At 48.9% G+C, this 24,084-nt stretch overlaps 1 protein-coding gene and 1 long non-coding RNA gene across 2 annotated transcripts in view; one reads left to right on the top strand and one right to left on the bottom strand.

Moving 5' to 3' along the window:
- Positions 1 to 14,785, bottom strand: part of LOC117078851 — a 34,310-nt gene extending 19,525 nt beyond the window's left edge. The window contains exon 1 of the long non-coding RNA XR_004435179.1: positions 14,628 to 14,785. This is a non-coding gene — a long non-coding RNA (uncharacterized LOC117078851). The remainder of the gene's footprint in view (positions 1 to 14,627) is intronic.
- CHRAC1 (chromatin accessibility complex subunit 1) lies at positions 14,770 to 20,432 on the top strand. The gene is made up of 3 exons (XM_033202361.1): positions 14,770 to 15,117; positions 18,145 to 18,271; positions 18,892 to 20,432. Exons 1-3 carry the CDS (start codon positions 14,773 to 14,775, stop codon positions 19,011 to 19,013), a joined length of 594 nt encoding a protein of 197 aa, XP_033058252.1. The 5' UTR covers positions 14,770 to 14,772; the 3' UTR covers positions 19,014 to 20,432.
- The last annotated feature ends 3,652 nt before the right edge of the window (positions 20,433 to 24,084 follow it).

The following is a 24,084-nucleotide window of genomic DNA, read 5'->3' on the forward strand; positions in this document are numbered from 1 at the left end:
TAATGAAAAAATTTTTAATTACTCCTTAATCTGTCGGTCTAGAAACCCATTTTCCAGGCTCCATACCGGGCACCAGGACACAAAGATGAATAAAACACATTTCCGGCTGGGTGCAGTGGCTAATGCCTGTAATCTCAGCACTTTGGGAGGCCAAGGCAGGCAGATCATTTGAGGTCAGGGGTTCGAGACCAGCCTGGCCAACATGGTGAAACCCTGTCATGGTGAAACCCTGTCTCTACTAAAAATACAAAATTTAGCTGGGTATGGTGGTGGGTGCCTGTATCCCAGCTACTTGGGAGGCTGAGGCAGGAGAATCGCTTGAACCCAGGAGGCGGAGGTTGCAGTGCGCCGAGATCACACCATTGTACTGCAACCTGGGCAACAAAACAAGATTCTGTCTCAAAAAAAAAAAAAACACATTCCCATCTCCAGGGGCTCTACAGGTTCCGGGGGCTCCAGCTGCACAGACAAGGCCCACGTAGGGGCAGGCATGGGGTGGGCTGCAGGAGGGGTGCACAGGAAGAGGTGGCCTGAGGCCTGCGGGAGCAGGCAGTTAGCAAACTCTTCGGGAGGAGGAGAGGCATGAAGAAAGGGTGTTCAAAGTCCTAGCATGGAGAGCAGAGGAGCTGGAAGTGGGCTGTGTCTGGTGGATGGGGGTTTCCAGACCCCAAGGCTAATGAGAGTGCCAGTATTTAGCAACTTATCACTGCGCATGCCCATTTGGTCCCACTGCCCACACAAAGTCAGGGGTCTCACTGCAGCAGAAAAACATCCGCCCAGGATCTGCAGTCACGGAGGAGGCGCAGCTCCCGGCTTCCTTTTGATTTTCACTTGATTTTTTTTTTTTTTTTTTTTTTTTTTTTTTGAGACGGAGTCTCGCTCTGTCGCCCAGGCTGGAGTGCAGTGGCCGGATCTCAGCTCACTGCAAGCTCCGCTTCCCGGGTTTACGCCATTCTCCCGCCTCAGCCTCCCGAGTAGCTGGGACTACAGGCGCCCGCCACCTCGCCCGGGTAGTTTTTTGTATTTTTTAGTAGAGACGAGGTTTCACTATGTTCGCCAGGATGGTCTCGATCTCCTGCCCTCGTGATCCGCCCGTCTCGGCCTCCCAAAGTGCAGGGATTACAGGCTTGAGCCACCGCGCCCGGCCGATTTTCACTTGATTTTCATGCTCAGATCAATGGTAAACAAAGCAAGTCTGGCCCTAAATGTGAAATAACCAAGTGGGTCTGGGTCCTTGGACCTCCCTTTCTCCAACTAGTCTCCTCGCTCAGTCACCCTACCAGTCTCATGACCCTACAGGCCACCTATCTGGGGATGCTCACATTTCTATCCCGGCCTGCATGTCCCCCTGAGCCTCCACTGACCTTCCCACCTGGCTGTCTTATAGCCATCTTGGACTTCTATGCCCTCATATAACTCTGGATGCCTCTGTCCCCAAACCTATTCCTTCTCGTCTTCCCCATTCCAGAAATAGGCACCACTATTTGCTCTAACCCCAAACTAAGGAGTCATTCTTTTTTTGTTTTTGAGATGGAGTTTTGCTCTTGTCACCCAGGCTGAAGTGCAATGGCGTGATCTCAGCTCACTGTAACCTCTGCCTCCTGAGTTCAAGCGGTTCTCCTGCCTCAGCCTCCCCAGTAGCTGGGATTACAGGTGCATGCCACCACACCTAATTTGTGTGTGTGTGTGTGTATGTGTGTGTATATATATATGTGTATGTGTGTGTGTATATATATATATATATATTTTTTTTTTTAATAGAGAAAGGGCTTCACCATGTTGGCCAGGCTGGTCTCGAACTCCTGACCTCTGATGATCTGCCTGCCTCAGCCTCCCACAGTGCTGAGATTACAGGTGTGAGCCACCACACCCAGCATGAGGAGTCATTCTTGATTCCTTTTTTCACTCCTAACCCATCCAATCCATCACTAAATCCTATTGATTTCACCATCCAAACACTTCCCAAATTGTACAGGCTTCCCTGCATCCAATGCCACCTCTCCATCCAGAAGCATTATCAATTTCTCCCTGAACTGCCTCCTACCTGGTCTCCTGTTTCTATGCTTACTACACCCTAAGTTAAAATAATATATCAGCCAACAGTGTTTTCTGTAGAAACATCCATCCTAAAATTCAAGGGACCCCAAACAACCAAAACTATCTTGAAAAAGAACAAAGCTGGAGGAATCACTCTTCCTGATTTCAAAACTTACTATAGGCCACATGCGGTGGCTCACGCCTGTAATCCCAGAACTTTGGGAGGCTGAGGTGGGTGGATCTTTTGAGGCCAGGACGTCAAGACCAGCCTGGCCAACATGGCAAAACCCCATCTCTATTAAAAATATAAAAATTAGCTGGGCGTGGTGGCACATGCCTGTAGTCCCAGCTACTCGGGAGGCTGAGGCACAAGAATCACTTGAACCTGGGAGGCGGAGGTTGCAGTGAGTTGAGATCATGTCACTGTACTCCAGCCTGGGCTACTAAGTGAGACTCACTGTCTCCAAAAAAAAAAAAAAAAGAAACAAAAAAACATCTGATTTGGGAGAAGTTCAGATGCTGAAGGAATTGTCGGATATCGATCCGTTTTTACCAGCAGAAAGCTGGGGAATATATGGGAGTGGATTCTAATGGGTCAATCCAGAGCCTCTAGTTACCAACATAGCTGACTTGCAAGAGAGTCTAAATCCAGCGTGTTAGCTTCGACAGCTGGGATGGCTCCAACTGTTTGCTTAGCTAAGCTAGTAGAATGACATCTGGACTTGGGTGTCCTGCGCTGGTGGCTTTCCTTGAGTTTGAGAGATAATAGCGACCACATTCGAGTATGCTGCTCCGGCCCATTTGACAGATAGCCCTGCAGGTCCAGGGGCGCTCAGGGTGTCTGAGACAGGTCATGCTCCTGTGAGTTCTGGTAGGGCCCAGTATAACAGTCACAGCACAGGCTGGGTGAGGTGGCTCCCTCCTGTAATCCCAGCACTTTGGGAAAGTCAAGGTGGGGTGGATCACCTGAGGTCAGGAGTTCAAGACCAGCCTGGCCAACATGGTGAAATTTAAACATCTTTAAATTTAAAGTCTTTACTAAAAAAATACAAAAAATTAGCTGTGCGTGGTGGTGGGTGCCTATAATCCCAGCTACTCAGGAGGCTGAGGCAGGAGAACCGCTGAACCCAAGAGGCGGAGGTTGCAGTGAGCTGAAATCCCGCCATTGCTCTCCAGCCCAGGCAACAAGAGCAAGACTCTGTCTCAAAAAAAAGTCATAGCACAGACGCCAAGGGGTTTGGAGCAAAGATATACCCTCCTCTGCAAATGACTATTCTCCATTTAAACATTACGCAGCTTCAGATTTGCTACCAGGTACTGGTAGAGAACAAATGCCAGACTCTGGGACCCCAAATGAGGGTGTGACCTGAGCCAGCTGTGATCTGAATCAGGTGGGATGTGGCCCATCGAGCCACACACCACACTGCACCGTCAAGGGGAAGATCAGCCTTGAGTAGCTCCCAGGAACACAGGTAAGTCACAGGAGCAGGGGGCTCAGACTCCCACAGCATCCCTTCCACTCCATCACCTCCTTACCCACTCCCCACAGATATGGCTTCATGGGGATTCTCCGTGGGCAGAAGAATGAAGAAAGATACAGACCCAGTTAAAATACTGTTTTGTAAATACGCTAGCACCAGCCAGCAGTGGAACACTGGAGCATAGCAGCTTCATTTTAGAATGCGACTGAAAGGCAGAGGTGAAGGGAAAGTCCCCCAGTGGCCCACCTGCCTGGATGGAGAGAAAGCCAGAAGGGTCGTGGCCGGGCGCAGTGGCTCATGCCTGTAATCCCAGCACTTTGGGAGGCCAAGGTGGGTGGATGACCTGAGGTCAGGAGTTCAAGACTAGCCTGACCAACATGAAGAAACCCCCGTCTCTACTAAAAATACAAAATTAGCCAGCTGTGGTGGCGCATGCCTGTAATTCCAGCTATTCGGGAGGCTGAAGCAGGAGAATCACTTGAACTCGGGAGGCGGAGGTTGTGGTGAGCCGAGATCACACCATCACATTCCAGCCTGGGCAACGAGAACGAAACTCTGTCTCAAAAAAAAAAAAAAAAAAAAGCAAGCCAGAAGGGTTAGGTCTACTCCAGTTCAGGGACAGTCACTAACACTTTGAAGGTTCAGGAACTTGGAAAGAACATGTTTGGAGACAGAAAGACAAGAAGGTCTCGGGGGTGGGGGTGTGTGGATGAACCTCTCGAACTGGGGAGAGATGTGAGGAGATTTGTATTCCATGTGAATGCTTATCAAAGGACACCTTTACACAGGAGACCTGTAATCAGTAAGTGGCAGGATCACCCGTTTGTACATGTCCATTGGTCTCTTTTCCAGCAGCTCTAAGGTGCTGTGTTAGCGCTTATTCCATAAAGCTTATGTATAATGTGGCCATGGCCACATCTGGAGCTGTGGGAGCCAAGTCTGGAACTGATGCAGTAAGGGCGTCTGCAAGGGCCTTAGATATTTCAGTCTTTCTCCTTTGTCATTCTTGGCATGCTGGTTTTAGGCTTCATGCTTATTGCCTCATGGTTCAAAAATGGCTGCTACTGCTCCAGGCTTTGTGACTGCATTAGATAAGAACAAAGGGAAAGGGCAGTTTCCACATTGCTTCATCAGGCCTCAAAGCTTTTTTTTGTTTGTTTCTTTTTTTGAGACGGTGTCTTGCTCTGTTGCCCAGGCTGGAATGCAGTGGTATGATCTTCAGCTCACTGCAGCCTCTACCTCCTGGGTTCAAGTAATTCTCCTTACAGGTGTAGCCACTGAGCCCAGACAGCTTTGTCTTTTTACTGAAGAAAATATCTTTTTTTGGGGGGACAGACTCTCTCTCTGTCGCCCAGGCTGGAGTGCAGTGGCATGATCTCGGCTCACTGCAAGCTCCGCCTCCCAGGTTCATGCCATTCTCCTGCCTCAGTCTCCCGAGTAGCTGGGACTACAGGTGCCCACCACCACATCCGGCTCCTTTTTTTTATTTTTAGTAGAGATGGGGTTTCACCAGGTTAACCAGGATGGTCTCTATCTCCTGACCTCGTGATCCACCCGCCTCAGCCTCCCAAAGTGCTGGGATTACAGGTGTGAACCACCGCACCCAGCCTGTATCCTCTGATTTTATAAGGACGTTAGATATCTAATGCCTACTGAAATAAACTGGGGTGCGAGGGGCAGTGAGGTTTAAGGCAAGGAATGCCAAAGTTGCCAACATATAAAGTTGGAGATTTTACTTATAAATCCAAATTGAAGACTGGAACAGCACTCACTGATCCCACATTGCCTCATGGCAAAATTGGGCTGCCCTCTTGGATGAGCCAGAGTGGTCAAGTTTGCTACAGACCTCTCCATTCTCTATCACTCACCTGTCAGCTTCACCCATTTCCATTACTGCTTGGACCCTGACTTAGGATACTGCTTAAGAGTTTTGTTTTGTTTTTAGAGACAGGGTCTCATTCTGTCACCCAGGCTGGAGTGCAGTGGCACAATCACAGCTCACTGCAGCCTGTAGTCACACGCCACCATGCCTGGCTAGTTTTTAAGTTTTTTGTAGAGAAGCGTTCTCACTATGTTGCCCAGGCTCGTCTCAAACTACTTGCCCAGGCCGCAAGTAGTCCTCAGACCTCATCCTCCCAAAGGCTTGGGATACAGGCGCACCACGCCTGGTCTGAGAGTGATCTTTTTTTTTTTTTTTTTTTTTTTTTTTTGAGACAGAGTCTCGCTCTATCACCCAGGCTGGAGTGCAGTGGCCAGATTTCAGCTCACTGCAAGCTCCGCCTCCCGGGTTTATGTCATTCTCCCGCCTCAGCCTCCCGAGTAGCTGGGACTACAGGCACCCGCCACCTCACCCGGCTATTTTCTTGTATTTTTTTTAGTAGAGATGGAGTTTCACCGTGTTAGCCAGGATGGTCTCGATCTCCTGACCTCGTGATCCGCCCGTCTCAGCCTCCCAAAGTGCTGGGATTACAGGCTTGAGCCACTGCGCCCGGCCTGAGAGTGATCTTTTTGAGCATATGTTTCTTCCACTGGGTTAGCACAGTGTTTGGCACCTAACGTGTAAACAGGATTTTTTAAAAAGGAAGTTGCCTATTCTAGAAAACTTGGCTAACATAGTGCATGAAAGGAGAGGGAGAGGCTTTGTGTAAAAAAGGCCCACACGCAAATCCTACCTCTGCTACTTATTAATACTAGCTTCCTCAGCCTGATTGTTTCCTTATCTGTGAACTGAAGTCAACAGCATCTGCTCCACAGCATTACTAAGAAGTTCCGATAAGCTCGGGCGTGCAAAACCCCAGACAAAACACGGAAGTTCCCTCCTTCTCCAAGAAAGAAGAATAGCTTAAGTTGAAATGAATTTGGGTTGGAATTAGGAAGGAAGATTTTAAGAGCTGAGGCCACATCTTTTTTTTTTTTTTTTTTTTTTTTTTTGAGAGCGGAGTCTCGCTGTGTCGCCAGGCTGGAGTGCAGTGGCGCGATCTCGGCTCACTGCAAGCTCCGCCTCCCAGGTTCCCGCCATTCTCCCGCCTCAGCCTCCGAGTAGCTGGGATACAGGCGCCCGCCGCCGCGCCCGGCTAGTTTTTGTATTTTTAGTAGAGACGGGGTTTCACCGTGTTAGCCAGGAGGGTCTCGATCTCCTGACCTCGTGATCCACCGCCTCGGCCTCCAAAGTGCTGGGATTACAGGCTTGAGCCACCGCGCCCGGCCGGAGGCCACATCTTATATGTTGCACAGCTAGAAGTGCTTAATAAATATTTAATGATAATGATCATTTAGCTCAATAGAATATAATTATACAAATTGTGAAAATAAAATTATGCCAGGCTGTCATTACAGATAATGGCCTGAATACAGGGATAACAAGGGGCACACCAGAGCCCGTTGCTGTGACGGCTGCCAACAGGCAGGGAGCTCACAGAGCTGCTAAGGGCTCCATGCAGGGATTGGGGGGCCTGGAAGCTAGGCAAAGGGGTAGGAGCAAGCAATCTGGGCCAAGGGGAGAGGCCGGTGGGAGTCATACTGTCCAGAGCCTTGTGGTCCAGCACGGTGGACCCATCCCACGGGATGATGGAGTGGGAAGTCATTGGACAGTTTTCAACAGGAGAACGGCAAGAGTTGATATATGATTTTAAAATGTTTTTATCATGGTAAAATATTTATGACATATATTAACATTACTATTTTATATTAACATATATTAACATTAGTTATGTTGTTAATGTTAATTTTATTATTTTGTTATAATTTTATTATTTTGTTATTATTATTATTTTGAGACAGGGTCTTGCTCTGTCACCCACCCTGGGGTGCACTGGCACAATCACAGCTCACTGCAGCCTTCACACGTTGGACTCAAGCAATCCTCTCACTTCAGCCTCCAAACCTCTGCCTCCTGGGTTCAAATGATCCTCCTGCCTCAGCCTCCCAAATAGCTGGGATTACAGGCTTGTGCCACCACGCCCGGCTGATTCTTATATTTTCAGTAGAGATGGCGTTTCACCATATTGGCCAGGCTGATCTCATATTCCTGCTCTCATGATCTACCCACCTCCCAAAGTGCTGGGATTATAGGTGTGAGCCACTATGCCCCGCCTAAAGCAAAATTTTTAAAGGAAAGACTGAGGCTACCTCTCTGCTATCTGCCAACTAGATACAGGGATTATGCAAATTTCCTCCAGGAATACAAATCAAGTGGAGGGAGTGACTGGGATTACAGAGGCACATCACCACGCTCCATGCTGAGCTTTTTCTGCTTTTTCGATAGTACTCATCCCAATGGGTGTGAGGTTGGATTTGACTGTAGTTTTTTCATTTCCCTGATGACAGTGATGTTGAACATTTTTTCGTGTACTTATTGGCCATTTGTATATCTCCTTTGGAGAAATACCTGTTCAAGTCCTTTGCCGATTTTTAAATCAGATTGTTTTTGTTGTTGAGTTTTCGAAGTTCTCTCTATATTCTAGATATTAATCATCCCTTATTGGAGGTATGATTTGCAAATATTTTCTCCCCTTCTGTGGGTTGTCCTTTTACTCTGTTGATAGTGTCCTTTTTTTTTGAGATGGAGTCTTGCTCTGTTGCCCAGGCTGGAGTGCAGTGGGGCAATCTCAGCTCACTGCAACCTCTGCCTTCGGGGTTTAAGAAATTCTCCTGCCTCAGCCTCCCAAGTAGCCAGGACTACAGGCACGTGCACCACCATACCCAGCTAATTTTTTTGTTTGTTTTTGAGAGGGAGTCTCGCTCTGTTGCCCAGGCTGGAGTTCAGTGGCGCAATCTCGGCTCACTGCAACCTCCATCTTCTGGGTTCAAGTGATTATTCTGCCTCAGCCTCCCAAGTAGCTGACATTAAAGGCATGCACCACCACACCTGGCTAATTTTGGTATTTTTAGTAGACACAGGGTTTCACCATGTAGGACAGGCTGGTCTTGAACTCCTGACCTCAGGTGGTCCACCCGCCTTGGCCTCCCAAAGTGATGGGATTACATGCGTGAGCCACTGCGCCCGGACTTTTTTGTCAGCCAGGCTGTGGCATGGCTGAGTGCAGTGGCATGATCTTGGCTCACTGTAACCTCTGTCTCCTGGGCTCAAGCAATTCTCCTGAGTAGCTGGGATTAGAGGTGTGTGCCACCATTCCTGGCTAATTTTTGTACTTTTAGTAGAGATGGGATTTCACCATGTTGGCCACGCTGGTCTCGAACTTCTGACCTCGGGTAATCTGCCCAGCTTGGCCTCCCAAAGTGCTGGGATTACAGGAGTGAGCCACTGTACCTGGACTTTTTTTGTTTTTGGGACAGAGTCTCACTCTGTCGGTCAGGCTGGAGAGCAGTGGCACAATCTCAGCTCACTGCTACCTCTGTCTCCCGAGGTCAAGCAATTCTCCTCAGTCTCGAGTAGCTGGGATCACAGGTGTGTGCCACCACGCCTGGCTAATTTTTGTCTTTTTAGTAGAGATGGGATTTCACCCATGTTGGCCAGGCTGGTCTTCAACTCCTGACCTCAGGTAATCCGCCCACCTTGGCCTCTCAAAGTGCTGGGATTACAGGCGTGAGCCACCGCGTTGGGCCTGGCTAATTTTTGTATTTTTAGTAGAGAAGGGGTTTGACCACGTTGCCCAGGTTGGTCTTGAACTCTTGACCAAGATGGTGATCCATCCATCTTGGCCTCCCAAAGTGTTAGGATTACAGGTGTGAGCCACTGCGCCCGGCTGATAGTGTCTTTTCATGTACAGATTTTAAAATTTTTCATGAAGTCCAATTTGTCTATTTTTTCTTTTGCTGCCTGTACCTTTGGTTATCTAAGAAATAACTGCCAAACCCAGTGTCATGAAGCTTTTCCTCTATATTTTCTAAAAAATTTATAGTTTTATAACTTTCACTTCAGTCTTCAATCCATTTTAATGTTTGCACATGGTATCAGATGAGGGTCCAACTTCATTCTTTTGCATATGGATATCCAGTTTTCCCAGCACATTTGTTGAAAATACTTTTTCCCATTGAATGGTCTTTGCATCCTTATTGAAAATAATTTGACCATATGTGCAAGGATTTGTTTCTGGGCTATCTATGCTAATCCATTGGTCTGTATGTTTGTCTTTATTTTTTATTTATTTATTTTGAGGTGGAGTCTTGCTCTGTCGCCCAGGCTGGACTGCAGTGGCGCGATATCGGTTCACTGCAAGCTCCATCTCCCAGGTTCACGCCATTCTCCTGCCTCAGCCTCCCGAGTAGCTGGGACTATAGGCGCCGCCACCACGCCCGGCTAATTTTTTTGTACTTTTAGTAGAGACGGGGTTTCACTGCATTAGTCAGGATGGTCTCGATCTCCTGACCTTGTGATCCACCCATCTCGGCCTCCCAAAGTGCTGGGATTACAGGCGTGAGCCACCATGCCCGGCCATATGTTTGTCTTTATGCCAGTACCACACTGTTTTGATTACTGTAGCTTTGTAGTAAGTTTTTTTGTTTTGTTTCGTTTTTTGAGACAGGGTCTTGCTCTGTCGCCCAGGCTGGAGTGCAGTGGCGCGATATCTCATTGTAACCTCTGCCTCCAGGCCCCATCAACCTCTAGGCTACAAAAGGTAAGGGTCTCTTCTGGCCATCACACAAACTGGTTCTTTCATCATGCTTGATCTGAGAATGCCTGAGCTTTTATTGAGCTTTTTTCTTTCTGAAATCTCTCCAATGCAATCAGAAGCAACTGGCCCATCCCACAAGCTTTGTGGCCACCATTCCCACCATGGTGGCCACTTGTGGCAACTTTGCCTTCAATGGACACTCCATGCAGGCAATGACATGTGATGGTTTCAGTAACTATTTTGCCAGGGCATGCTGTCAGTGAGGGCTTCTCTACATACCAGCGCAATCAATTCAGATAAACAGCCCCAGATCCTCATTTTTGTGGGTGTTTCCATGGACCACTCCAGGCTCCAAGTATGAATGTTTCAACGCTCAATCAGGAAGGCAGAACTTCTCAGCTATTTCTATTTTTATTTTTTTGAGAGTGAGTCCTCCTCTGTTGCCCAGGCTGGAGCGCAGTGGTGTGATCTCAGCTCACTACAACCTCCGCCTCCTGGGTTCAAGCAATTCTCCTGCCTCAGTCTCCCGAGTAGCTGGGATTACAGGCGTGTACCACCATGCCCGGCTAACTTTTGTATTTTTAGTAGAGATGGGGTTTCACCACGTTGGACAGGCTGGTCTCAAACTCCTGACCTCAAGCGATCCGCCTGCCTCAGCCTCCCAAAGTGTTGGGATTACAGATGTGAGTCACTGCGCCTGGCCCAGAATTGTTTTCAAGGGTATTGTTAGCGCTGGAGGCGCATGACTGAGAAGGGAGAGGTGCTACAGAGCAAAAGGGAGGAGATGCGACCTAAAGATCAGGAAGCTGGGACTGCCCCTGGCCTGGAGCCCACACTTGCTCCCAGAGGACTCCAGGGCTGCCACTGTTGAGCAGACACGGAAGAGTGAAGCCGCTCAAAGCACTACATGTGCAGGTGGTGATCCCTATAAGCCCATTGCAGTCACTACCCTGCAGCCAGCAGGCAGATAAACAAGGCTTCTTCCTCCCACCCCACAGCAGTCCTTCACAGGGCCTCCCATTTGCAGAACCCACCCAGAAGCCAGCCAGCAGGGCATTCTGGGAAGTGCAGAAGACTGCCTGGCGCCACCCTGGGATGCCCATGACAAGGGTGCAGAGGCACTGTCGGGAAGACAAAGTGAGCCCCTAAAAAATGGAGCTAACGACAGGATGAGACTAACTCACGGAGCTTTTTCCAGAGCCGGGAAGTTCTCAAGGATAAGTCTTGAATTCTGCCATTTAGGTTTAAAGCTTGTTTCCTTTTTTACATTTTTTTTTGTTTTTCTTTTTGTAGAGACGGGGATCTTGTTACATTGCCCAGGCTGGTCTCAAACTCCTGGCTTCACGTATTTCTCCCGCCTCAGTCTCCAAGTGTTAGGATTACAGCTGTGAACAACCACACTGTCTTTTTTTTTTTTTTTTATGGTAAGCACTTCTTTTCCAGTCTGGATTTCCTGCTTGGCTTCTCTCTCTACTTCTCAAATTATTAATGACTGCGAACATCACCTGCCCATTCTACAAGCTGAGCTTCTCATCCCTATTCTCTCTTTCTCCCCTCCCTCCCTCCCTCCCTCCTCCTCTTCCGTGCTCTTTCCTAATGTTAACCCATCCTGTTCTCACACATACTCAAAAGAGAAAGACAAGCCGTACAAAAAACAATAGCCAGCTAGGGAACCAAAACATCTACCAGCTTCAAAATATGTCATCACTATGGCTTGTTTCTTGTGTGGACCAAAGGACCCTCGTGTAGCTGCTCTTGTGTAGCAGTTCCCTGCTCGTCTTTTGTGAAGGTCAAGGGCTTTCCCACTTACAGAGGCAAGGCTGGGAGGGAGAGGGAGTCTGCAGCTCCACCTCCTGCTTGTGCAAACTGCCAGGCATCGGCTCTGCATAAGGCACAGTGCAATTTGGTCATCACTCAAGAACCAGTGTGTGCTTTTAAAGTGGATCTGCTCCCTTCAAAACTTTTTTTTTTTGAGAGGAAGTCTTACTCTATTGCCCAGGCTGGAACGCAGTGGTGTAATCTTGGCTCACTGCACCCTCCACCTGAATTCAAGTGATTCTTCTGCCTTAGCCTCCCGTGCAGCTGGGATTACAGGTGCTCACCACCATGCCCAGCTAATTTTTGTATTTTTAGTAGAGATGAGGTTTTGCCATGTTGACCAGGCTGGTCTGGAACTCCTGACCTCAGCAATCCATCTGCCTCGGCCTCTCAAAGTGCTGTGATTACAGGTGTGAGCCACTGTGGCTGGCCTGAAACTTTTTTTTTTTTTTTTTGAGATGGAATCTCGCTTTATTGCCCAGGCTGGAGTGCAGTGGTGCTGAATCTGCTCACTACAACCTCTGCCTTCCGGGTTCAAGCGATTCTCCTGCCTCAGTCTCCTGAGTAGCTGGGACTGCAGGCGCACACCACCATGCCTGGCTAATTTTTGTATTTTTAGTAGAGATGGGGTTTCACTTTGTTGGCCAGGCTGGTCTCGAACTCCTGACCTCATGATCCGCCCACTTTGGCCTCTCTAAAACTTTTTTTTTGAGACAGGGTCTTGCTCTGTTGCTTACACTGGATTGCAGTGGCACAATCACCACTCACTGCAGCCGTGACCTGCTGGGCTCAAGCCATTCTCCTGCCTCAGCCTCTAGAGTGGCTGGGAACACAGGTGCATGCCATGATGCCCTATTAATTTAAATTTTTTTTTGCCGGGCGCAGTGGCTCACGCCTGTAACCCCAGCACTTTGGAAGGTCAAGGCAGGAGGATTACCTGAGATCAGGAGTTCAAGACCAGCCTGACCAAAATGGCAAAACCCTGTCTCTACTAAAAATACAAAATTAGCCTGGCATGGTGGCACATGCCTGTAATCCCAGCCACTTGGGAGGCTGAGGCAGGATAATTGCACGAACCTTGGAGCCAGAGGTTTCAGTGAGCCGAGAGTGCGCATTGCACTCCAGCCTGGGCAACAAGAGTGAAATAAATATATAAATAAAAATAATTTTTTGTTTGTTTTTGAGACAGAGTTTCTCTGGTTGTCCAGGCTGGAGTGCAAGTGGTGCTGGCCTGGAACTCTTGATCTCAGGTGATCCACCCACCTCGGCCTCCCAAAGTGCTGGGATTACAGGCGTGAGCCACAGCGCCCAGCCGGAGGTATTATTTATTTTTCAGTCTCCTTCAGACCTGCAGGTCAGCTCTAAGAGGGCAGGGACCATGGCAGCCCTGCTCACTGGCTGCACCCTTGTGCTTAGCAATGCCTGACATGTATTTCTGTGCTCAATTATGTGCGCCAGGACCTGAGGTCACAGTGGTGAAGATGACACTACACTTAACACCCTCCAATTCAAACCTCTGCCAAAATGTGCTCCCTATCTCCGTAAATAGCTCTTTACCAAGGTCTTTCTGATATCTCAGTAAGCTGTGCTGATATTCCACATCAGCTCCCTCTTGAAATCGGACCCCAAACCCTACCACTTCCCATGATCCTGCTAAAAGTTAAGTTGGTGGCCGGAGGCGGTGGCTTACGCCTGTAATCCTAGCACTTTGGGAGGCCGAGGCGGGCGGATCACGAGGTCAGTAGATAGAGACCATCCTGGCCAACATGGTGAAACCCCGTCTCTACTAAAAATAGAAAAAAATAGCCGGGTGGCACGTGCCTGTAATCCCAGCTACTCAGGAGGCTGAGGCAGGAGAATTGCTTGAACCAGGGAGTCGGAGGTTGCAGTGAGACGAGATCGCACCACTGCACTCCAGCCTGGCGACAGAGCGAGTCTCTGTCACCAAAAAAAAAAAAAAAAGTTAAGATGGACTCCTTACTCTTCCAAGGGCCTCCCCACTCATTCAGAGCGAATTCTGCGGTCTCCACGGCCCTCCCCGGTCTGGCCCCTGACCATCTCCTGCCTCTCTCCTCCCAGCTGCTGTCCCCTTGGTACCGCCGGCCTCCTGAGGGCCAAGTTCCTGGGTTCTAGTAATCATCTTCTACCTGGTCTCTGTGATTCCGCCCTTACGCGCACCCACCCCCTCCCAGCCGGCAGCTGCAGGGATCTTTTTAAAACTGCCCGGGACTCCTTTGCTCAAACCCTACCACGACTTCCCATTTTTTTTACATTAAAAAAAACCAACAGGACCTAGCCCCGGCTGCCTGTCAGACCTCAGCGAGCACGCCAGGCTCTGCATACCGTCTCTCGGAGCAGTCCCGAAGAGGCTGTTCCCACCGGGCTCCAGGACCTCCTCCGGGCAGCTCCCCGCCCTTCACCCCCAATGAAGGCGCCTCTCCCCATCACCCCGCCGCGCAGAGCGGTGCAGCAAGCCCGGCCCCGCCGCATCGCCCGTGCTGGTCTCTGCTCTTCCACCGGCCGCGTAGCTACCGGGGCAGGACGCATCCGCTGTCCGCTTGGTCGTCCCTCCCAGAACTTTATGCTTCAGGAAAGCATCACTTTTTGCCCACGACTGCACGCCCGGTCCTAGCACAGCGCAGGCGCTTAACACACAGCACCGAGCAACGAGGCCCGGACTCAGAGGGTTTTGCTTGCCCATTCGCAGAGCCCTCACCCGGATCAAAGTTGTAGTCCGCCACCGCAGCCCAGAGACTCCCGAGAAGGGCGCGCCCCCGCAAGGCCCCGGTCCCCGCCCCTCACTAGGCTCAGGGCTCCTGGCTCCACGTCGGGTCACACACTCGCTGGGGGAGGGGCGGCGCATGCGCAGATGGGGCGCGCGAGGCATCACGGAGCTCGTAGTCTCGCGGACGGGCCGCTCCATGCCTCGCGGCGGCGCCTCCCCACACTACAACTCCCACGGGGCAGCGGGCGCGGCTCCCCGCACCCACCGGCTGGCCGGCAGGGCAGCCACTTGGCGGTCGGGCCCGCCAGCTGCCGCCCGCGCGAGGGGCGGGAAGATGGCGGACGTGGTCCTGGGCAAAGACAAGTGCGGGGAGCAGCGGCTCATCTCGCTGCCTCTATCCCGCATCCGGGTCATCATGAAGAGCTCCCCCGAGGTGTCCAGCATCAACCAGGAGGCGTTAGTGCTCACAGCCAAGGCCACGGTGAGGGGGTAGGGCGGGGGTGTGGGCCGCCCTTACCCGTCGCGCCCCGCCCCGCCGGGCTCTGGGCACTGCCCAGTCCCCTTGGGCCCGCGCGCCGCCGGCTGCCCTTGCCGGGCTCGCGCGCGCGCCCCGCTGTCCCCGTCCCACGCCGGCGCGCGCCACGGTGCCCCCGCGCCCCCACACCTTCTCGCGCGTCGTCGCCCCGCCCACCCCGCGCCGCTCCCTCTGGTTCTCGAGTTTTTTCGCCCCGCCTACCGCGCGCCTCTCCCGCCCTTCCTCTCCTTCCTTCGCTCCGCCCGCCCCACCCTTCCTTGCGCACCTTCGCCCCTCCCACCCCACTGTCCTCCCGCCACTTCTCGCGCGCTTCCGTCCGGTAAACCTGTAAGCTCCCGCGTTCCTCTGCGCGCCTATCGTCCCGCCTACCTGTGCGCTCCAGTCCTGCCTCGCGTGCGGCTACAGTTTCCGGCTCTAGCCGTGGGCGTCAGCGCCGAGTGGAGTTTTTCTCGTTAGGTTTTTTTGGGGGCTTTTTCGTCCGAGATTCCCATTCCCGGCGTTTCTTTTCTCGTCACTGGCCTGCCTCGTGCTCGTGGGAGGTGCAGCCGGGCGCTTCACCCGCCGCTCGAGGCTTTTTTCCCCGCAGGTGCGGTGCCAGCTCCAGCGGTCCGAGGCTTTCGAGCCCGCCCGCCCGCCACACCTGGCCCCTCGTCTTAAGAGGCAGCACATACCCCAACCAGAATTTAAGTCCAGGGAACTTAGTTTTACAGCCTGTTTAGCATCCTCTTGGGTGCAAAATAGTTAATTTTGTCTCTTTTTTAAAAATTGCGTCTTGATAGTATTAGGCCAGGTGTTTTCCTGCTCTGAAACTGGGCCATATTTCAGCTACACAGTTAAATGCTTTAGCTTGCCTTGGATTCCATTTTCCAGTCCCTACTTGTAGTTAAGTATATGATGTTCCGACAGTGTTGGACTAGAACTAAGGGAAGTGGGAAATTACAGGTTTCTTGCCCGCTTTGTGTCAGAGCCATGTTTTCCTAGAGCCCAGGGAAATAATTGCATATTCAGCAATTATTGCCCCTACGCCACAAACAGCCAGAGGGAAAGCGACCCTGGTCATCTGGGGACATTTGTATTTTCCTGTACAGTTTCATTCTATTGGTGTTAAGGAATGAGGATTTATGCAGGCACTTCTGATCCCTTATTTTTTGAGATGGGAGTTGCCCAGGCTGGAGTGCAGTGGCGTGATCTCGGCTTACTGCAACCTCTGCCTCCCGGGTTCAAGTGATTCTCCTGCCTCAGCCTCCTGAGTAGGTGGGATTACAGGTGCTTGCCATCACACTTGGCTGATTTTTGTACTTTTTGGTAGAGACAGGGTTTCCCCATGTTGCCCAAGTTGGTCATGAACGCCTGACCTCAGGTGATCCGTCTGCCTCAGCCTCCCAAACTGCTGGGATTACAGGCCACAATGGCTGTCTTTCTCATCCCTTATTAACTGAACTAGATGCATTAAAGTCAAAACCTTGAGAAAGGCTCAGTTCAGCCTCTGTAAAAATGAAGACTTGGCCCTGCTATAAGAACTGGGGTGCAGGAGGGAGAAGATGATCAGTTCTGGTTGTTGCATTAGGTCTGAGAATTGTACGTTAGTTTCTAGAATAGAAAAGTTTTGGCAAAATGTGAGCTGTGGTCACTATAGTTGTAGGTGAACCACGTTAGAAACAGTGTATGCAAATAGAAGACTAAAAATGTATTACTGAGCCAAATATAATTTTTGAATTGCTTTTTGCTTCTTTCTTTTCGTTTTTCTTTTTTCTTTTCTTTTTTTGAGACAGTCTCGCTCTGTCTCCCAGGCTGGAGTGCAGTGGCGCCATCTCGGCTTACTGCAAGCTCCACCTCCCGGGTTCACGCCATTCTCCTGCCTCAGCCTCCCGAGTAGCTGGGACTACAGGCGTCTGCCACCATGCCCGGCTAATTTTGATTTGGTATTTTTAGTAGAGAGGGGGTTTCACCGTGTTAGCCAGGATGGTCTCGATTTCCTGACCTTGTGATCCACCCGCCTCGGCCTCCCAAAGTGCTGGGATTACAGGCGTGAGCCAGCACTCCCGGCCGCTTCTTTTTTTACTCTAGAGGTTGGCCATTAAACAGTTATGATTAATATTTTTCATAAGTTAGACATCTAAAGCCTCTGGAAAATGCCTGCTTCTCTGCCAGTTTTGATACCGGCTTTGCTTTCTTTCTGACCTCATGTTTTTCTTTTCCCCAGTGATTTCTTTCTCGCTCTCTCTTTTTTTTTTTTTGAGACGGAGTCTTGCCCAGGTTAGAGTGCTGCAACCTCCAACCTCTACTTCCCAGGTTCAAGCGATTCTCCTGCCTCAGCCTCTCAAGTGGCTGGGATTACAGGCACCTGCCACCATGCCCAGCTAATTTTTGTATTTTTTTTTTTTTTTTTTTTTTTTGAGACGGAGTCTCGCTCTGCCGCCCAGGCTGGAGTGCAGTGGCCGGATCTCAGCTCACTGCAAGCTCCGCCTCCCGGTTCACGCCATTCTCCTGCCTCAGCCTCCCGAGTAGCTGGGACTACAGGCGCCCGCCACGTCGCCCGGCTAGTTTTTTGGTATTTTTAGTAGAGACGGGGTTTCACCATGTTAGCCAGGATGGTCTCGATCTTCTGACCTCGTGATCCGCCCGTCTCGGCCTCCCAAAGTGCTGGGATTACAGGCTTGAGCCACCGCGCCCGGCCTAATTTTTGTATTTTTAGTAGAGATGGGGTTTCACCATGTTGGCCAGTCTGATCTCAAACTCCTGACCTCAAGTGATCCTCCTGCCTCAGCCTTCCAAAGTGTTGGTATTACCAGCGTGAGCCACCACCCCCGGCCTCCGCAGTGATTTCTTGTAATTTAAGAAACCAACATAATCTGAAGTCTTAATGTAATTTTAAGCCTGATAATAAGGTATCAGCAATGTAATTTTACAAAATTAAGCTCTGTGGTACATTTTCAAAGCACACCTTTCATTTTCCTTTTTCATTTGTTTTAGGAGCTCTTTGTTCAATGTCTAGCCACCTATTCCTACAGACACGGCAGTGGAAAGGAAAAGAAAGTACTGACTTACAGTGATTTAGCAAATACTGCACAGGAATCAGAAACTTTTCAGTTTCTTGCAGGTACTTAGTCTTTGAAACATTCTGGTTAAAAAATGATTAGTAATCAATAGCTCTTTCCCCACCCCTTGCCTCCCTTCTGCTTTCACGGAATTAGACTTTTTGCTACTTTTTCCAAGCCGTAAAGTGCTATGAGCTGTCACAGGAAGATACTTTTAGTCTTCTCTGTTTGAATGTGTAATGTGGTCCACCTAGAACAACGGTGAAGACAACAACATTCAGAAGATGTTGGTTGGCCACCTGTGCTGGGCAGTCCTTTACAGGGACCCTTCCTGCCACTGAAGGGAAAACTCGGTGGGTCCACATGCCGATAGTTACAGCTTAAGTCTGCCCTGGGGCTAGCGCCTAGCCTATCTCAGGTAATCGGGCAGGGTTGCTTATAAAAGCAGCTCATAGAGACACCATGGTTTGTACTCAGTGGAATAATGGAAAGAGGCCTGTAGCATTTGTTAGGAGACAATGCTAGTTTCTGTGATATTTTACCCAGAAATGTAGCCTGAATTTCATCTTGTTTTAGAACCTCTTGTAGAGGTCAAAGCAGGAACTAGTATATTTTGAAATGTGCATTGCTGTGTTCAAAGTCTACCATAACCAATTGCTGATGTAAGCTTTATGTTTTTAAGATATATTACCAAAGAAGATATTAGCTAGTAAATACCTGAAAATGCTTAAAGAGGAAAAGAGGGAAGAAGATGAGGAGAATGACAATGATAATGAAAGTGACCATGATGAAGCTGAATCCTAAATCAAAAAAGTGCTTTAAAAACCAGCCTGGCGAGGACTGCCCTGGACCCGCTCCACTGTCTATAAGTAAACACAGCACTGCCCGCTTTTAGCATCTTCACTTCACAGACTTCCAGTGCGTGATATTCTTTCAAGGTATTCTTTCTAGGCCAAGATTGAGCGCCTCATGCACCTGCGCCACAAACAGCCAGAGGGAAAGTGACCCAGACAGCAGTCCCTCCTTGACAGGCCCACCCTGCAGCTCAGGCACCAAGAAAGCAGCCGATACTGGCAGCCATTGCAGCTCCAAACTGCAGAGGCAAAGCCAATTTTAACTTTTCAATTTACAGTCGATTTTGAAGAACTTCTATGTATCAGTTATGTAAATTCATGTATGTATATTTTGGAATCAGTTCTTATAAACAGCTCGATTCAGTTTTAGCTAAATATATAGTTTATAGGACGTATGTTGTATTTGAATTTTTGTCTTGACTGTTCAGATATTTTTCTTTTCTATTAAAGATCTGTTCGTATTTTTACAGTAAAATGCTTTATGGAACTAGTTTTAGAGCCCTCTGTGGCTTTAAGGCCTTGCTTACTGCCTGCAAATTTTGAGAAACTTAAAAATAAGCATTCTAACACTTTTATTCCCACAGAAAAATTCCAAGTCAAATTATCAAATCAAATACAAAAATAAGTCTTACCTCTTGTATAAGCATGTTGTACTAAAAAAATGTTTTGAAACATTTTGTATATTGAAGATCTCTCTTATCTTACTGTTTTTTGCTTTAAATTCCTGGCACTTGTTTTTACTGTCTCTAAGAGAAAACCTATCATAAGCCCTTTTTTTTTTTTAACCCCACATAGGGTAAATGTTTGGTTCCTCTCATTTCATTATCTTTTTTTTTTTTAAGACAGATTCTCACTCTGTCGCCCAGGCTGGAGTGCAGTGGCACTATCTCGGCTCACTGCAACCTCCACCTCCCAGGTTCAAGAGATTCTCCTGCCTCAGCCTCCCAAGTAGCTGGGATTACAGGCGTGTGCCACCATGCCCAACCTATTTTTGTATTTTTAGTAGAGATGGGGTTCGCCATGTTGGCCAGGCTGGTCTCAAACTCCTGACTTCGGGAGTGATCTGTCCGCCTCAGCCTCCCAAAGTGCCGGGATTACAGGCGTGAGCCACCATGCCTGGCCTTCATTATCTCTTTTTTAAAAATAAAAAAGTTTATAATTTACATTCAGTAAAATCACCCTTTTTAGTGTGTGGTCTGTGAATTTTGACAAATGCATAGTTTTGTAACCACTCGATAGGACAGTTCTGTCACCCAGGACATTCCCCTGTTCCCTGTACTTAGTGTCTTCTCCTGCACCCTGGCAACTGGTGTTTTCTGTCCGCCTTGTTCATTAACATTTATTTTAAAATAAAATATTTTTAAAAATACTTTTTGGTGTACAGTTCTGAGTTTTGGCAAATGCAGTCAAGTCACCACCACCAGCACCATTAACAACTATATCACCCTCCAGAAAATTCCCTTGTGGCCAACTCCTTCCCCACCTTTTACCCTAGCAACTGTCAAGCTATTCTGTGTGCCTATAGCAGGTGTCAGCAAATTTTTTTCTGGAAAGGGCCATGCAGTAAATAGTTCAAGCTTTGTGGGCTCTTATAGTCTCTGTTGCTGCTGCTAAACTCAGCTGCTGTAGTATGAAAGCAGCCAGGTAATTAATCTATGAAGGAATGCAGGTGGCTGTGTTTCAATAGAGCTTTATTTCTGCAAACTGAAACTGGAATTTTGTGTAATTTTCATGTGTCATGAAATATTTTCTCCAACCATTTAATAATGTAAATACTTGTTAGCTTATGTACCATTAAAAAATGGCTGGATTTGGCTTCCAGACCACAGTTTGCTGACCTGTCTTTTCCAGAATGTCATATAAATGGAATCATTCAGTATGTAGCATTTGCGTCTGCGGTTTTGCTGTTTAGCAGAATGCATTTGAGATTCATCTGTGTTGTCACAGGTATCAGCAGTCCGTTCCTTTATATTGCTGAGTAGGATTCCATTGTATGGATGTATCTGTTTATCCATTTTCCAGGTATATGGATAATTACCCATTAAGATTGTTTCTAGTTTTGGTGATTGTAATTTTTTTTTTTTTTGACAGGGTCTTACTCTGTCACCCAGGCTGGAGTGCAGTGGCATGATCATGGCTTACTGCAACTTCTACCTCCTGGGTTCAAGTGATTCTTGTGTGTCAACCTCCTGAGTAGCTAGGATTACAGGCACGGCATCACCACACTTAGCTCATTTTTTTGTACTTTTAGTAGAGGTGGGGTTTCACCATGTTGGCCAGGCTGGTCTCTACGCCTGACATCACATGATCCGCCCACCTCTGCCTCCTAGTGATGGGATTATAGGCATAGGCCACCACACCAGGCCTTGATGACTACAATTAATAAAGCCCTGTAAGTATTTGTGTACAGGTTGTTTGTGTTTTCTGCGATGGAGTCTCACAAACTCTGCTGCCAAGGGTGGTGTGCAGTGGTGTGATCTTGGCTCACTGCAACCTCTCCCACCTGGGTTCAAGCCATCCTCCCGCCTCAGCCTCCTGAGTAGCTGGGATTACAGGCGCTCACCACCACACCTGGCACATTTTTGTGTTTTTAGTAGAGATGGATTTTTGCCATGTTGGCCAGGCTGGTCTCGAACTCCTGAGCTCAGTCAAGTGACCTGCCCACCTCAGCCTCCCAAGGCGCTGGGATTACAGGTGTGAGCCACTGCGCATGGCCTGTGTACAGGTTTTGTGTGAACATAGGATTTCATTTTACTTGGGTATATGCTTACGAGTGGAATGAGATACAGAAGTTTATAAGAAACTGCCAAACTGTTTTCCAAAGTGGCTGTGCCATTTTGCAGTCTCACCAGTAGTGAGTGAGTTCCAGTGGCTCTGCAGCCTCTACAAAAACTGGTATCCGTTTTTATTGAGTTTTGAGAGATTTATATATTCTTAATACAAGTTATTTGCCTGATAGGAGATTTGCAAACATTTTCTCCCAGCCACTTTTCATTCTCTTAATAGCTTTTTTTTTTTTTTCGAGACTGAGTCTTGCTCTTGTCGCCCAGGCTGGAGTGCAATGGCACGATCTCAGCTCACCGCAACCTCTGCCTCCCAGGTTCAAGTGATTCTCCTGCCTCAGCCTCTCGAGTAGCTGGGACTACAGATGCGCACCACCATGCCTGGCTAATTTTTGTATTCTTAGTAGAGACGGGGTTTCACCCTGTTGGCCAGGCTGGTCTTCAACTCCTGACCTCAAGTGATCCACCCACCTCGGCCTCTGAAAGTGCTGGGATGACAGGCGTGAGCCACCGCGTCCGGCCTGAAGCATTCTTAAGGCACCATAAGTATTTAAGATCCAATCATTCAGGGAACACTTACCCTTTCAGTGTCTCCTTGAACCAGGTGTCAGGTTGTTCCAGCAGCTTCCTAACTGGTTCCCTCACACTGCCTACAGCCTTTCCTCTTTCCAGCTTGCATACTGCTGTCAGATTTTCTTTTTTTTTTTTTTTTTTTTTTTTTTTGAGGCGGAGTCTCGCTCTGTCGCCCGGACTGGAGTGCGGTGGCCGGATCTCAGCTCACTGCAAGCTCCGCCTCCCGGGTTCACGCCATTCTCCTGCCTCAGCCTCCCGAGTAGCTGGGACTACAGGCGCCCGCCACCTCGCCCGGCTAGTTTTTGTATTTTTTTAGTAGAGACGGGGTTTCACTGTATTAGCCAGGATGGTCTCGATCTCCTGACCTCGTGATCCGCCCGTCTCGGCCTCCCAAAGTGCTGGGATTACAGGCTTGAGCCACCGCGCCCGGCCTTCTGTCAGATTTTCAAAACGATTTTATGAAGATGAATCTTTTGCTCCCGGTTGCAAGTGTTAAATCATTACTGCTTCTGGCCATTCAATAAATGATGGTGAAATAGCGAGAATGTAATAGAGGCCATATCAAGCGGGTATATTGCTGTACATGAGTTTCTGTGTATTCTTCCGGTTTAACCAGCATGTCCCAGGGCCGCTGGGCACCGAGCTGCTTGGTATACTAAGAATTCTGTAGTAAAGGGTTCTAGATACATTAAGAAAAAAGTAAATCTTGATTTTTGTTTAAAAAATAAGACTGTGGAACAAGATAGATCAGAATATTAAGGTTAATTGCCTATGTGTTGTGACTAGAGATAATTATCTGAATTTTCACATTTTCTGTAACATTGTTCTTAACATTTGGAAACCTGAAATCAGGACAAAACCTTGGCCTGCCTTAGCAGTGACGTACAGCCTAGGGATTCGCTGCCATTTGGGGCTTTCTTAAGGAAAAGCCTGGCTGGGCGCGGTGGCTCACGCCTGTCATCGCAGCACTTTGGGAGGCCGAGGTGGGCAGATCACCTGAGGACAGGAGTTCAAGATCAGCCTGGCCAACACGATGAAACCCTGTCTCTACTAAAATATAATAGTTAGCCGGGCATGGTGGTGGCACAGGCCCATAGTCCCAGCTACTCAGGAGGCTGAGGTGGGAGAATCGCTTGAACCCAGGAGGCAGAGGTTACAGTGAGCCGAGAGTGCACCACAGCGCTCCAGCCTGGGCAACAGAGTGAGGCTCCATCTCAAAAAAAAAGAAAAGCTCCCTTTTCCTTTCCCAGCACGTCGTCAGTATAGAGAGCAGAAGTCAAAAACAGCCCAGTCAGGGTGTGGCCACCAGGGATTCGAGAGCAGTGCCAATGTTTGTAAACCTAGCTAGGATACAGTAACAAAGTGGCTGGCTAGGCTGAGAACCAGGACGGTGCCAGCTCAGGTTCCCACACTCAACACAGAACTCAGGACCTTGCTGGTGATGGGCTTAGCTGAATGGCTTCTTCATCCTTTTGCATGCTGCAAGAGCAGAAACAGCCCACTATCCGAGACACCATGGCTGTTCCCCCTCGTCCAACTCACTCATGCCTGTGGTTCTCATCCCCGAAACCCAAATCCTTGGGTAATGCCCAGCTCTGCCAAGTACATTCTTCAAGGAACAGCCCCGTTTGTGGAAAAGGGCTCTGGACTTCCATCCCTGAAGGC

Source organism: Trachypithecus francoisi, unplaced genomic scaffold, assembly GCF_009764315.1.
Source record: "Trachypithecus francoisi isolate TF-2019V2 unplaced genomic scaffold, Tfra_2.0 Lachesis_group7, whole genome shotgun sequence".
NCBI lineage: Eukaryota > Metazoa > Chordata > Mammalia > Primates > Cercopithecidae > Trachypithecus > Trachypithecus francoisi.